The following is a 16,270-nucleotide window of genomic DNA, read 5'->3' as shown; positions in this document are numbered from 1 at the left end:
CAGGCTGACCCCCGTCTTCATGGAGGAGATTACTGAGTAGTTTGGTTCATCAGGCTGACCCCCAGTCTTCATGGAGGAGATTACTGAGTAGTTTGGTTCATCAGGCTGACCCCCAGTCTTCATGGAGGAGATTACTGAGTAGTTTGGTTCATCAGGCTGACCCCCAGTCTTCATGGAGGAGATTACTGAGTAGTTTGGTTCATCAGGCTGACCTCCAGTCTTCATGGAGGAGATTACTGAGTAGTTTGGTTCATCAGGCTGACCCCCAGTCTTCATGGAGGAGATTACTGAGTAGTTTGGTTCATCAGGCTGACCCCCAGTCTTCATGGAGAAGATGACTGAGTAGTTTGGTTCATCAGGCTGACCCCCAGTCTTCATGGAGGAGATTACTGAGTAGTTTGGTTCATCAGGCTGGTCCCCAGTCTTCATGGAGGAGATTATTGTGCAGTTTGGTTTATCAGGCCAACCTCCAGTGTTCTCTTGAAGTTATTGAGGGCTGATGATGTTTTGGCATTGTGAAGATAAGAACGGTACCTCTGTATCTGATAGAGAATTGACTATGTGAGGTGTGGCAGTGGAGAGGGTGAAGGTTATTACAGTGTCTTCAGAATTAACCTGTAAGAATCCATTGAAGGGTTTAGGTAAACTGGGACCTGGAAGAATCCATTGAAGGGTTTAGGTAAACTGGGACCTGAAGAATCCATTGAAGGGTTTAGGTAAACTGTCTGGGACCTGAAGAATCCATTGAAGGGTTTAGGTAAACTGGGACCTGAAGAATCCATTGAAGGGTTTAGGTAAACTGGGACCTGAAGAATCCATTGAAGGGTTTAGGTAAACTGTCTGGGACCTGAAGAATCCATTGAAGGGTTTAGGTAAACTGGGACCTGAAGAATCCATTGAAGGGTTTAGGTAAACTGGGACCTGAAGAATCCATTGAAGGGTTTAGGTAAACTGGGACCTGAAGAATCCACTGAAGGGTTTAGGTAAACTGGGATCTGGAAGAATCCATTGAAGGGTTTAGGTAAACTGGGATCTGGAAGAATCCATTGAAGGGTTTAGGTAAACTGGGACCTGAAGAATCCATTGAAGGGTTTAGGTAAACTGGGACCTGAAGAATCCATTGAAGGGTTTAGGTAAACTGGGCCCTGGAAGAATCCATTGAAGGGTTTAGGTAAACTGTCTGGGACCTGAAGAATCCACTGAAGGGTTTAGGTAAACTGTCTGGGACCTGAAGAATCCACTGAAGGGTTTAGGTAAACTGGGACCTGAAGAATCCATTGAAGGGTTTAGGTAAACTGGGACTTGGAGAATCCACTGAAGGGTTTAGGTAAACTGTCTGGGACCTGAGGAATCCACTGAAGGGTTTAGGTAAACTGTCTGGGATCTGGAAGAATCCATTGAAGGGTTTAGGTAAACTGGGACCTGAAGAATCCACTGAAGGGTTTAGGTAAACTGGGACCTGAATAATCCATTGAAGGGTTTAGGTAAACTGGGACCTGAAGAATCCATTGAAGGGTTTAGGTAAACTGTCTGGGACCTGTAGAATCCATTGAAGGGTTTAGGTAAACTGGGACCTGAAGAATCCACTGAAGGGTTTAGGTAAACTGGGATCTGGAAGAATCCACTGAAGGGTTTAGGTAAACTGGGACTTGGAAGAATCCATTGAAGGGTTTAGGTAAACTGGGACCTGAAGAATCCACTGAAGGGTTTAGGTAAACTGGGACTTGGAAGAATCCACTGAAGGGTTTAGGTAAACTGTCTGGGACCTGGAGAATCCACTGAAGGGTTTAGGTAAACTGGGACCTGAAGAATCCACTGAAGGTTTAGGTAAACTGGGACCTGAAGAATACACTGAAGGGTTTAGGTAAACTGGGACCTGAAGAATCCATTGAAGGGTTTAGGTAAACTGTCTGGGACCTGGAGAATCCATTGAAGGGTTTAAGTAAACTGTCTGGGACCTGAAGAATCCATTGAAGGGTTTAGGTAAACTGTCTGGGACCTGAAGAATCCATTGAAGGGTTTAGGTAAACTGGGACCTGGAGAATCCACTGAAGGGTTTAGGTAAACTGGGACCTGAAGAATCCATTGAAGGGTTTAGGTAAACTGGGATCTGGAAGAATCCATTGAAGGGTTTAGGTAAACTGGGACCTGAAGAATCCATTGAAGGGTTTAGGTAAACTGGGACCTGAAGAATCCATTGAAGGGTTTAGGTAAACTGGGATCTGAAGAATCCACTGAAGGGTTTAGGTAAACTGGGACCTGAAGAATCCATTGAAGGGTTTAGGTAAACTGTCTGGGACCTGAAGAATCCATTGAAGGGTTTAGGTAAACTGTCTGGGATCTGGAAGAATCCACTGAAGGGTTTAGGTAAACTGTCTGGGAGGTATGAGTATTGATGAAAGTGCATAGTTGTTTAATGTTTATAAATAGACAAGATATTGAGTTTCTTAAACAAAGCTGCAGATGGAGCCAGGTAATAAGAGAAGGTGGCTATTTATTGGTTAAACCCTCACCACTAATCCTAACCCTCCGCTATAAAAACTTGACTGGTATTGAACACTGTGTCACACCACAGGACATCTTGGCCCCCTGGTAGATGCACAGCCGTTTGCATAAACACATTGTTCTCTATCATGACCATGACTATATAACCAGTTATATGTATAATCATGAAAACCATAATAACGCAATCTAGAAAGTAATATTTCATGATCAACCCGTGTCAAACGCTTTGGATAAATCTAAAAAGATGCCAAGAGTGTCTACATTGAGATACATTGAGATGAAATAGTTGTAGATGAGATACATAGAGATGAGATACATAGAGATGAGATAGTTGTAGATTAGATACATAGAGATGAGATACATAGAGATGAGATACATAGAGATGAGATACATAGAGATGAGATACATAGAGATGAGATACATAGAGATGAGATACATAGAGATGAGATACATTGAGATGAGATACATTGAGATGAGATACATAGAGATGAGATAGTTGTAGATGAGATACATAGAGATGAGATACATAGAGATGAGATACATTGAGATGAGATACATAGAGATGAGATAGTTGTAGATGAGATACATTGAGATGAGATAGTTGTAGATGAGATACATAGAGATGAGATAGTTGTAGATGAGATACATTGAGATGAGATAGTTGTAGATGAGATACATTGAGATGAGATACATTGAGATGAGATACATAGAGATGAGATAGTTGTAGATGAGATACATAGAGATGAAATAGTTGTAGATGAGATACATAGAGATGAGATACATAGAGATGAGATACATTGAGATGAGATACATTGAGATGAGATAGTTGTAGATTAGATACATAGAGATGAGATACATTGAGATGAGATACATTGAGATGAGATACATAGAGATGAGATACATAGAGATGAGATACATAGAGATGAGATAGTTGTAGATTAGATACATAGAGATGAGATACATTGAGATGAGATACATAGAGATGAGATACATAGAGACGAGATACATAGAGATGAGATACATAGAGATGAGATACATAGAGATGAGATACATAGAGATGAGATAGTTGTAGATGAGATAGTTGTAGATGAGATACATTGAGATGAGATACATAGAGATGAGATACATAGAGATGAGATACATAGAGATGAGATACATAGAGATGAGATACATAGAGATGAGATACATTGAGATGAGATACATAGAGATGAGATACATTGAGATGAGATACATAGAGATGAGATACATAGAGATGAGATACATTGAGATGAGATACATAGAGATGAGATACATAGAGATGAGATACATAGAGATGAGATACATAGAGATGAGATACATAGAGATGAGATAGTTGTAGATGAGATACATTGAGATGAGATACATTGAGATGAGATACATAGAGATGAGATACATAGAGATGAGATAGTTGTAGATGAGATACATAGAGATGAGATACATAGAGATGAGATAGTTGTAGATTAGATACATAGAGATGAGATACATTGAGATGAGATACATTGAGATGAGATAGTTGTAGATGAGATACATAGAGATGAGATACATAGAGATGAGATAGTTGTAGATTACTTTTTCTTATTCAAAAGATGATTGATGATTTTCCAAGTTGGCTTTAAATTATTAAACTATTTAAGGCTTTAAATTATTTAACGATTCTTGGAATGTGATAGTAAAATATATTTTTGTGGATATTCGATGTGAGTAAATTTGTTCTTATACTTTTTGTAATTGGCAGAATTCAGGGGAGAGGGATTTTGTGAGAAACTTTTAACTGAGTATTTCTTGAGACCCGTTGTAAACCAAGGTTTCCAGAACCCTGCTGCTCTCTTACGTGGTTTAACTAAGGGAAAATAATGGTGAAATACACAATTGAAAGATGTGAGGAAAAGTCTGGTAAGCAAACTCTACATCAGCCTGATTATAAACATTTTACCATGAAATATCCCCAATCTACATCTTAAAGCGCTCACAGTTACTTTAGTTAAATATTCTACATTTATTGCTACTAATCATTCCCATCTGTTGATTCCCAGCTGCCAGGGGGAAGTGGAAAGTTGGAAAGTGGTCAGAAATGTCTACCTGTATTAGCCACATTATTCAAAGAAATAGTAAAAATAGGATCCATAAAGGTGTCAGGTTATCTGGTCAGGTGATCTGGTCAGGTGATCTGGTCAGGTGATCTGGTCAGTCTGTGGTCTTATAGATGAGGAGACACAGATAGATGGATAGATGGAGTATAAACTATTCAGAAAGTCAGATGTCATTGAGCGGTTCGAGAGAAACCCGTTTCTTTTTTGTGCGTATGGAAAATGTATGGGATCTTTTATTTAATCTCATGAAACATGTTCCGTTTATATTTTTTGTGCAGTATAGTAACCGTCATATGGAAGTAAACTTGGAGTCATGAGATGATATGGTGTACGTGGTCCTCCCCACTACGACTCTGGAAACAGTTTCTAAGGCGAACTTCCTCCCAGGATGAGGAAAAGGCACAGAGATATTCATGCTCCCTTCCAATAAGTATCTAGGGTCTTATTCTGGTGACATGATAAAGAGCTTTCACATTTCCACAGCAACAACACCAGCTGAACAATTATGTCCAAGTGAGGAAGTAGCCCAACCTGGGCCTTAAGCAGCACAGCCATGAGACAACCATAAAGTAGTGTTCTGTAATGGACAGCCAGGGTGTGTGTTACCTCCTGTGTGTGTGTGTGTGTGTGTGTGTGTGTGTGTGTGTGTGTGTGTGTGTGTGTGTGTGTGTGTGTGTGTGTGTGTGTGTGTGTGTGTGTGTGTGTGTGTGTGTGTGTGTGTGTGTGTGTGTGCGTGTATCTTACATTTCTTTGAGCTCCATGATAAAGCGTTCAGTAAAGCTCTTAATCTGGTCGATGTAGAAGTTGGGAGGTTTGGCCCTCAGAGCAACACTCTCAGACGTGTCCAGCACAAAGAACAGGTCCACCGGACACTCTGAACACACACACACACACACACACACACACACACACACACACACACACACACACACACACACACATTGAACACCACACATTGGCTGCTACTGTGGTCTGAATGACAGAACAGCTATTTTCATGTTAACATGTTATGGGATGCATTTTTCTCCATTGTTTTTGATGATAGGCCACTCTGGTAGACCTACATTATGATCAAATAGCCACAGTTGCCTACTTGGTCACTGGTAAAACTGTAACTTACAGCGGGTACAGTCTCAGTGATCACAGTAAACTGTTAAAACTAATTTAAAGCGGGTACAGCCTCAGTGATCACAGTAAACTGTTAAAACTGTTATTTAAAGCGGATACAGTCTCAGTGATCACAGTAAACTGTTAAAACTAATTTAAAGCGGGTACAGTCTCAGTGAACATTGATCATAGGCAAGGCCTACATGTTAAATCTTCATTGACTTTCCTATGGTTTCCATTTCAATTCAAAATGCCACATTGATTGATTGGTTGAACAATTTAATGATTGATTGATTAGCAATGAAGTGGCCCCTAACACTGATCTAAAGTCAGCTTCAATCCCCAGACCCCCTAGTGGTAGGTTAGGATGTGGAGAGGGTTAGCTGATCCTAGATCTGTGCGTAGGGCAACTCCCACTCTGAGCATCTGCAGCTGTGATAGCTAGGCAGACTGTAGCCTACCTACAGCAGGACCAACGACCGAACCAGCTAGTTTATGCCAGGCATTAGCTATGATTTTTAGCATTGTATATCTTACTAAACCTGCTTTAGCTCTGACGTAGGCTATAGCTAACGTTAACTTCCAACTAAACATCTGGCCACAGATACCCCGTTTTCTCTCTCTGTGGCTTTTAACTTGTTTCTCAACCCCAAAGAGCTTCGTCTTAATTACATAGCATACATAGACAGATAATACTGGTCAAACCGGAACATAAGTCTGTTTTTTTATTATCTAGAAACATTAACTTTATAAACTCACCCCAGAACTTCGGTCTGTCGGTCTGCTGTGCGAGCGCCACGGCAAACATCGCGCCGACGCACAGAACGGAGAGAACTCCACGAGCCTCCATGGTTGTTTATTCGGTTAAAACTAAACTTTCAAACCCAAATCACCCCCAAAACCGTCTCCAACCCGAACCTCCACACTGAACTTCAGAAGATGGATGAAACCGGAGCTCTGTCAATGTTCAAATTCCGTTAGTCCGTTACAACCCCCGAGCCAACCCGGGAGCGCGCATTGGACGGAACGCCTTGAGAAGAGGAGGAGTGCAATTCACGGATAAATCATCTGAAGGTTTCTGTTGAATTCTGCAAACTGTAACTATCCAGTGATAGCCGCAAAACAGCACACCTTCCTAAGAAACACACTATTCTTACGGGAATCTTGGGACCTTGCTATGGCTTTGTATTAGTGAGATCTTCTCTCATTGTTCTGTCTCATGGGGTAAACATCTGGAAAAAGCAAAGTGAAATTCAACTGTAGTATTCTGTGTTCTTTGATACCTTAGTTACAGATTAAACATGATGCTTACATGATACCTTAGTTACAGATTAAACATGATACCTTAGTTACAGATTAAACATGATACCTTAGTTACAGATTAAACATGATACCTTAGTTACAGATTAAACATGATACCTTAGTTACAGATTAAACATGATACCTTAGTTACAGATTAAACATGATACCTTAGTTACAGATTAAACATGATACCTTAGTTACAGATTAAACATGATACCTTAGTTACAGATTAAACATGATACCTTAGTTACAGATTAAACATGATACGTTAGTTACAGATTAAACATGATACCTTAGTTACAGATTAAACATGATACCTTAGTTACAGATTAAACATGATACCTTAGTTACAGATTAAACATGATACCTTAGTTACAGATTAAACATGATACCTTAGTTACAGATTAAACATGATGTCTACATGTAATCAACATCACACACACTGCTCAAGTAGTTTTGTGGGGGTATCTGTACTTTACTTTACTATTTATATTTTTGGCTACTTTTACTTTTACTTCACTACATTCCTAAATAAAATATTGTGCTTTTTACTCCATACGTTTTCCCTGACACCCAAATGTACTCATTACATTTTGACAGGAAAATGGTCCAATTCACACACTTATCAAGAGAACATCCCTGGTCTTCCCTACTGCCTCTGATCTGGCAGACTCAATAAACAGAGAACATCCCTGGTCATCCCTACTGCCTCTGATCTGGAGGACTCACTAAACAGAGAACATCCCTGGTCTTCCCTACTGCCTCTGATCTGGCAGACTCAATAAACAGAGAACATCCCTGGTCATCCCTACTGCCTCTGATGTGGAGGACTCACTAAACAGAGAACATCCCTGGTCATCCCTACTGTCTCTGATCTGGAGGACTCACTAAACAGAGAACATCCCTGGTCATCCCTACTGCCTCTGATCTGGTGGACTCACTAAACAGAGAACATCCCTGGTCATCCCTACTGCCTCTGATCTGGAGGACTCACTAAACAGAGAACATCCCTGGTCATCCCTACTGACTCTGATCTGGAGGACTCACTAAAAATACATGCTTTGTTTGTAAATTATGTCTGAGTGTTGTAGTGTGCCCGTGGCGATCCGACAATAAAAAATAACAAAATGTAATTGTGCTCTCTGGTTTGCTTAATATAAGGAAGATGAAATTATTTATACTATTACTTTTACTTTTGGTATTTAAGTATATTTAAAACCAAATACTTTTATACTTTTACTCAAGTTGTATGTTACTGGGTGACTTCCTCTTTTACTGGAGTCATGTTCTATTACGTTTACTCAAGTAGAAAAATGCACACACACACACACACACACGCACACACGCACACACACACGCGCGCACACGCACACACGCACGCACAAACACATGCACACACACGCAGCACACACACGCACACAAACACATGCACACACACACACACACACACACGCACACACACGCACACACACGCGCGCGCACACGCACACACAGTAGTAGAACAACTCTATGAAAAAAAGATGACTGTCCTGTTTTTGTATTCATATTTCAGCCCTGATGGTTGAATAAAATCTCTCACTAGTTCACGTGTCTCTCTGTGTATGTGTCGATGAATGTGTGTAAAATCAAGCCCTATTGGTCACATGCACATGGTTAGCAGATATTAATGCGAGTGTAGCAAAATGCTTGCGCTTCTAGTTCCAACAGTGCAGTAATAACCAACGAGTTATCTAACAATTCCCCAACAACTACCTAAAACACACAAATCTAAAGGGATGAATAAGAATATATAAATATATGGATGAGCAATGGCCGTTCGGCTCAGGCAAGATGCAGTAGATGGTATAAAATATAGTATATACATATGAGATGAGTAATTCGAGATATGTAAACGTTATTAACGTGGCATTATTAAAGTGACTGGTGTTCCATTTATTAAAGTGGCCAATGAGTTCAATAGGTGCGTGTACAAGTATGTGTGTATGCTAGTGCGTGCGTGCGTGCGTGCGTGTGTGTGTTGCTGAGGGCAAGAGGTAAGAGTTTCCACACATCTGTTTTACTTCAGTGTCCAGACCAGACCTGAACATGAAAGACTGAGTAAGAGACAAGAAAGAGAGAGAGAGAGAGTAAGACAACCTGGCCTCATAGACTAGACGTAACATAGTAAATGACAGCCTGGTCTCATAGACTAGACGTAACATAGTAAATGTAAATTCAGGACATTCAAATGATGATATGATATGTTACTTAATACAAAAACATTATATACCAACCTAACCATTTTACCTAACCCTAACCTTAACCCTAACTCCTAAATGTAACCCTAACTTTAACCCTAGCTAGGGGGGCTAGCTAATGTTATTCAGCTAGATGGCGGCAGGTAGCCTAGTGGTTAGAGTGTTGGACCAGTAACAGAAAGGTTGCTAGATCGAATCCCCGAGCTGACAAGGTAAAAATCTGTCGTTTTGCCACTGAACAAGGCAGTTAGCCTAAGAACAGTGGGTTGTCATTGTAAATAAGAATTTGTGGCCTCCCGGGTGGCGCAGTGGTCTAGGGCACTGCATCACAGTGCTAGCTGCGCCACCAGAGTCTCTGGGTTCGCGCCCAGGCTCTGTCGCAGCCGGCCGCGACCGGGAGGTCCGTGGGGCGACGCACAATTGGGCTAGCGTTGTCCGGGTGAGGGAGGGTTTGGCCGGTAGGGATATCCTTGTCTCATCGCGCTCCAGCGACTCCTGTGGCGGGCCGGGCGCAGTGCGCGCTAACCAAGGGGGCCAGGTGCACGGTGTTTCCTCCGACACATTGGTGCGGCTGGCTTCCGGGTTGGAGGCGCGCTGTGTTAAGAAGCAGTGCGGCTTGGTTGGGTTGTGCTTCGGAGGACGCGTGGCTTTCGACCTTCGTCTCTCCCGAGCCCGTACGGGAGTTGTAGCGATGAGACAAGATAGTAATTACTAGCGATTGGATACCACGAAAAATTGGGGAGAAAAGGGGATAATAAAAAATAAAAAAATAATAATAAGAAGAATTTGTTCGTAACAGACTTGCCTGATGAGTGACATCGACATCCAAGAAGACAAATGGAAGGACCTCAACGTGATCAGTAGTTTACTGAAATCCTTCTTCCGGAAACTTCCAGACCCCCTTTTCACAAATGAAAAATATGCAGAATTTATTGTATATTGCGATTGGATACCACGAAAATTGGGGAGAAAAGGGGATAATTAAAAAATAATAATAATAATAATAAGAAGAATTTGTTCGTAACAGACTTGCCTAGGTAAATAAAGGGTAAATAAAATATAATGTTAGCTGCCTAGCTGGAATTCGTAGCATATATTATGTTTTGATAATTGCAACATATCATACGAAATGGCGGATGGACATAGACAAATGAATACATAGCACATGAAATTTAACATGTGATACTAAATGGAGTGGCTGGGATTTACGTATAGAATAATACAAAATGATCTGAGAGCAGGTTGGTTGAGATAGAGGTTCTGATTCCCAGCTAGAGTTAGACTACCACCTGGTGGTTTAGAAAGGAAACGAGGAGGTATGTGGAGGGTGTGGAGGGGACTGATGGAGGGAAGGAGGTCTTGGTTTATAAAGGATGTGTGGGAGTAAAGGAATATTACTCTGTGTGTGTGTGTGTGTGTGTGTGTGTGTGTGTGTGTGTGTGTGTGTGTGTGTGTGTGTGTGTGTGTGTGTGTGTGTGTGTGTGTGTGTGTGTGTGTGTGTGTGTGTGTGTGGACTGAGACTGCAGAGGGAATCTGGCCTAAACTCAGAGTTTCCAGTGAGATCACTGTTTCAGAGAGAAAAGTGCTTTTAAGAGAGGGGAGAGAGAGGGACGGAGGGGAAGAGTGGGAAGAAAGAGAGAGGGACGGAGGGGAAGAGTGGGAAGAAAGAGAGAGGGTAGAGAGAGGGACGGAGGGGGGAGAGTGGGAAGAAAGAGAGAGGGGAGAGAGAGGGACGGAGAGGGGGGAGAGTGGGAGGGGAGAGAGAGGGACGGAGAGGGGGGAGAGTGGGAAGAAAGAGAGAGGGGAGAGAGAGGGACGGGACGGAGGGGGAAGAGTGGGAAGAAAGAGAGTGGGGAGAGAGAGGGACGGAGAGGGGGAGAGTGGGAAGAAAGAGAGAGGGGAGAGAGAGGGACGGAGGGGGGAGAGTGGGAAGAAAGAGAGAGGGGAGAGAGAGGGACAGAGAGGGGGAGAGTGGGAAGAAAGGGAGAGGGGAGAGAGAGGGACGGAGGGGGGAGAGTGGGAAGAAAGAGAGAGGGGAGAGAGAGGGACAGAGAGGGGGAGAGTGGGAAGAAAGAGAGAGGGGAGAGAGGGGGATGGAGAGGGGGAGAGTGGGAAGAAAGAGAGAGGGGAGAGAGAGGGACAGAGAGGGGGAAAGTGGGAAGAAAGAGAGAGGGGAGAGAGAGGGACAGAAAGGGGGAGAGTGGGAAGAAAGAGAGAGGGGAGAGAGAGGGATGGAGGGGGGAGAGTGGGAAGAAAGAGAGATGGGAGAGAGGGGGACGGAGAGGGGGAGAGTGGGAAGAAAGAGAGAGGGGAGAGAGAGGGATGGAGGGGGGAGAGTGGGAAGAAAGAGAGAGGGGAGAGAGGGGGACGGAGAGGGGGAGAGTGGGAAGAAAGAGAGAGGGGAGAGAGAGGGACAGAAAGGGGGAGAGTGGGAAGAAAGAGAGAGGGGAGAGAGAGGGATGGAGGGGGAGAGTGGGAAGAAAGAGAGATGGGAGAGAGGGGGACGGAGAGGGGGAGAGTGGGAAGAAAGAGAGAGTGGAGAGAGAGGGACGGAGGGGGGAGAGTGGGAAGAAAGAGAGAGGGGAGAGAGAGGGACAGAGAGTGGGAGAGTGGGAAGAAAGAGAGAGGGGAGAGAGAGGGACAGAGAGGGGGAGAGTGGGAGAGGGGAGTGACAGGGACGGGGGGACGGAGGGGGGAGAGAGGGATGGAAGAGAGAGAAGGAGAGAAAAGAGGGAAGGAAAGACAGACAGGAAGAGAAGAAAGAGAAGGGGAGGAGAGGAGAGGGAGACATCTGGAAACAATCTGTCTTTAAAGACCAGTCCCATAGTAAATCTAATAGACTGTTTGGCAGCTGTACTGTAATGTAAACGTGTGTGTGTGTCTGTGTCTGTGTGCGTGCGTGCTTGTGTGCATGTGTAAGTGAATGTGAGTGTACGTATGTGTGTGTGTGGTTGTATGTGTGAGTGTCCGTGTGTGTGTGTCTGCATGTGTGTTTGTGTCTGCATGTGTGTGTGTGCGCACGCGTCTGTCTGTGTGTGTGTGTGTGTGTGTGTGTGTGTGTGTGTGTGTGTGTGTGTGTGTGTGTGTGTGTGTGTGTGTGTGTGTGTGTGTGCGTGCGTGCGTGCGTGTGTGTGTGTGAACGTGTATGTGTGTGCGCACGCGTCTGTCTGTCTGTCTGTCTCTGTGTGTGTGTGTGGTTGTATGTGTGTGTGTCCGTGTGTATGTGTGTGTCTGCATGTGTGTGTGTGTGTGTGTGTGTGTGTGTGTGTGTGTGTGTGTGTGTGTGTGTGTGTGTGTGTGTGTGTGTGTGTGTGTGTGTGTGTGTGTGTGTGTTGGGGATTAGTTAAATCATAAAGAACTCCCAGATATATTACAGGTCACACAGATGCAGCTGGAACTTATGACTCACACTAATTAAATCCCCCTTCATACCAGTACTGTATAATACTGTAGTTAAATCCCCCTTCATACCAGTACTGTATAATACTGTAGTTAAATCACCCTTCATACTGTATAATACTGTAGTTAAATCACCCTTCATACTGTATAATACTGTAGTTAAATCCCCCTTCATACTGTATAATACTGTAGTTAAATCCCCCTTCATACCAGTACTGTATAATACTGTAGTTAAATCCCCCTTCATACTGTATAATACTGTAGTTAAATCCCCCTTCATACCAGTACTGTATAATACTGTAGTTAAATCCCCCTTCATACCAGTACTGTATAATACTGTAGTTAAATCACCCTTCATACTGTATAATACTGTAGTTAAATCCCCCTTCATACCAGTACTGTATAATACTGTAGTTAAATCCCCCTTCATACTGTATAATACTGTAGTTAAATCACCCTTCATACCAGTACTGTATAATACTGTAGTTAAATCCCCCTTCATACCAGTACTGTATAATACTGTAGTTAAATCCCCCTTCATACTGTATAATACTGTAGTTAAATCCCCCTTCATACTGTATAATACTGTAGTTAAATCACCCTTCATACTGGTACTGTATAATACTGTAGTTAAATCCCCCTTCATACCAGTACTGTATAATACTGTAGTTAAATCCCCCTTCATACTGTATAATACTGTAGTTAAATCCCCCTTCATACTGTATAATACTGTAGTTAAATCACCCTTCATACCAGTACTGTATAATACTGTAGTTAAATCACCCTTCATACCAGTACTGTATAATACTGTAGTTAAATCACCCTTCATACCAGTACTGTATAATACTGTAGTTAAATCCCCCTTCATACTGTATAATACTGTAGTTAAATCCCCCTTCATACCAGTACTGTATAATACTGTAGTTAAATCACCCTTCATACCGGTACTGTATAATACTGTAGTTAAATCCCCCTTCATACCAGTACTGTATAATACTGTAGTTAAATCCCCCTTCATACTGTATAATACTGTAGTTAAATCACCCTTCATACCAGTACTGTATAATACTGTAGTTAAATCCCCCTTCATACCAGTACTGTATAATACTGTAGTTAAATCCCCCTTCATACCAGTACTGTATAATACTGTAGTTAAATCCCCCTTCATACTGTATAATACTGTAGTTAAATCCCCCTTCATACCAGTACTGTATAATACTGTAGTTAAATCACCCTTCATACTGGTACTGTATAATACTGTGGTTAAATCACCCTTCATACCAGTACTGTATAATACTGTAGTTAAATCCCCCTTCATACTGTATAATACTGTAGTTAAATCCCCCTTCATACCAGTACTGTATAATACTGTAGTTAAATCACCCTTCATACTGTATAATACTGTAGTTAAATCCCCCTTCATACCAGTACTGTATAATACTGTAGTTAAATCCCCCTTCATACTGTATAATACTGTAGTTAAATCCCCCTTCATACTGTATAATACTGTAGTTAAATCCCCCTTCATACTGTATAATACTGTAGTTAAATCACCCTTCATACCAGTACTGTATAATACTGTAGTTAAATCACCCTTCATACCAGTACTGTATAATACTGTAGTTAAATCCCCCTTCATACTGTATAATACTGTAGTTAAATCCCCCTTCATACCAGTACTGTATAATACTGTAGTTAAATCACCCTTCATACTGTATAATACTGTAGTTAAATCCCCCTTCATACTGTATAATACTGTAGTTAAATCCCCCTTCATACCAGTACTGTATAATACTGTAGTTAAATCCCCCTTCATACTGTATAATACTGTAGTTAAATCACCCTTCATACCAGTACTGTATAATACTGTAGTTAAATCCCCCTTCATACCAGTACTGTATAATACTGTAGTTAAATCCCCCTTCATACCAGTACTGTATAATACTGTAGTTAAATCACCCTTCATACTGTATAATACTGTAGTTAAATCCCCCTTCATACCAGTACTGTATAATACTGTAGTTAAATCCCCCTTCATACCAGTACTGTATAATACTGTAGTTAAATCCCCCTTCATACCAGTACTGTATAATACTGTAGTTAAATCCCCCTTCATACCGGTACTGTATAATACTGTAGTTAAATCCCCCTTCATACTGTATAATACTGTAGTTAAATCCCCCTTCATACTGTATAATACTGTAGTTAAATCCCCCTTCATACTGTATAATACTGTAGTTAAATCCCCCTTCATACTGTATAATACTGTAGTTAAATCCCCCTTCATACCAGTACTGTATAATACTGTAGTTAAATCCCCCTTCATACCAGTACTGTATAATACTGTAGTTAAATCACCCTTCATACCAGTACTGTATAATACTGTAGTTAAATCCCCCTTCATACTGTATAATACTGTAGTTAAATCCCCCTTCATACTGTATAATACTGTAGTTAAATCCCCCTTCATACCAGTACTGTATAATACTGTAGTTAAATCCCCCTTCATACTGTATAATACTGTAGTTAAATCCCCCTTCATACCAGTACTGTATAATACTGTAGTTAAATCCCCCTTCATACTGTATAATACTGTAGTTAAATCCCCCTTCATACCAGTACTGTATAATACTGTAGTTAAATCCCCCTTCATACCAGTACTGTATAATACTGTAGTTAAATCCCCCTTCATACCAGTACTGTATAATACTGTAGTTAAATCCCCCTTCATACTGTATAATACTGTAGTTAAATCCCCCTTCATACTGTATAATACTGTAGTTAAATCCCCCTTCATACCAGTACTGTATAATACTGTAGTTAAATCCCCCTTCATACCAGTACTGTATAATACTGTAGTTAAATCACCTTTCATACTGTATAGTACTGTAGTTAAATCACCCTTCATACCAGTACTGTATAATACTGTAGTTAAATCCCCCTTCATACTGTATAATACTGTAGTTAAATCCCCCTTCATACTGTATAATACTGTAGTTAAATCACCCTTCATACTGTATAATACTGTAGTTAAATCCCCCTTCATACCAGTACTGTATAATACTGTAGTTAAATCCCCCTTCATACTGTATAATACTGTAGTTAAATCCCCCTTCATACCAGTACTGTATAATACTGTAGTTAAATCCCCCTTCATACTGTATAATACTGTAGTTAAATCCCCCTTCATACTGTATAATACTGTAGTTAAATCCCCCTTCATACTGTATAATACTGTAGTTAAATCCCCCTTCATACCAGTACTGTATAATACTGTAGTTAAATCCCCCTTCATACTGTATAATACTGTAGTTAAATCCCCCTTCATACCAGTACTGTATAATACTGTAGTTAAATCCCCCTTCATACCAGTACTGTATAATACTGTAGTTAAATCCCCCTTCATACCAGTACTGTATAATACTGTAGTTAAATCCCCCTTCATACTGTATAATACTGTAGTTAAATCCCCCTTCATACCAGTACTGTATAATACTGTAGTTAAATCCCCCTTCATACCAGTACTGTATAATACTGTAGTTAAATCACCCTTCATACCAGTACTGTATAATACTGTAGTTAAATCCCCCTTCATACTGTATAATACTGTAG

The 16,270-nt window shown here is 41.3% G+C and overlaps 1 protein-coding gene across 1 annotated transcript in view; it reads right to left on the bottom strand.

Moving 5' to 3' along the window:
- LOC129842291 (collagen alpha-1(VI) chain-like) overlaps positions 1 to 6,743 on the bottom strand; it is an 86,777-nt gene extending 80,034 nt beyond the window's left edge. Inside the window, exons 1-2 of the mRNA XM_055910776.1 lie at positions 6,480 to 6,743; positions 5,358 to 5,487 (exon numbers count right to left, since the gene is read on the bottom strand). Of these exons, the coding sequence (XP_055766751.1) occupies positions 5,358 to 5,487; positions 6,480 to 6,570 (221 nt within the window). The 5' untranslated portion in view covers positions 6,571 to 6,743. The remainder of the gene's footprint in view (positions 1 to 5,357; positions 5,488 to 6,479) is intronic.
- Positions 6,744 to 16,270: the final 9,527 nt, after the last annotated feature.

The sequence above is a fragment of the Salvelinus fontinalis genome, unplaced genomic scaffold (assembly GCF_029448725.1).
Source record: "Salvelinus fontinalis isolate EN_2023a unplaced genomic scaffold, ASM2944872v1 scaffold_0031, whole genome shotgun sequence".
NCBI lineage: Eukaryota > Metazoa > Chordata > Actinopteri > Salmoniformes > Salmonidae > Salvelinus > Salvelinus fontinalis.
The sequence above is the reverse complement of the archived record's forward strand: the minus strand, read 5'-3'. Positions and strand labels throughout refer to the sequence as shown.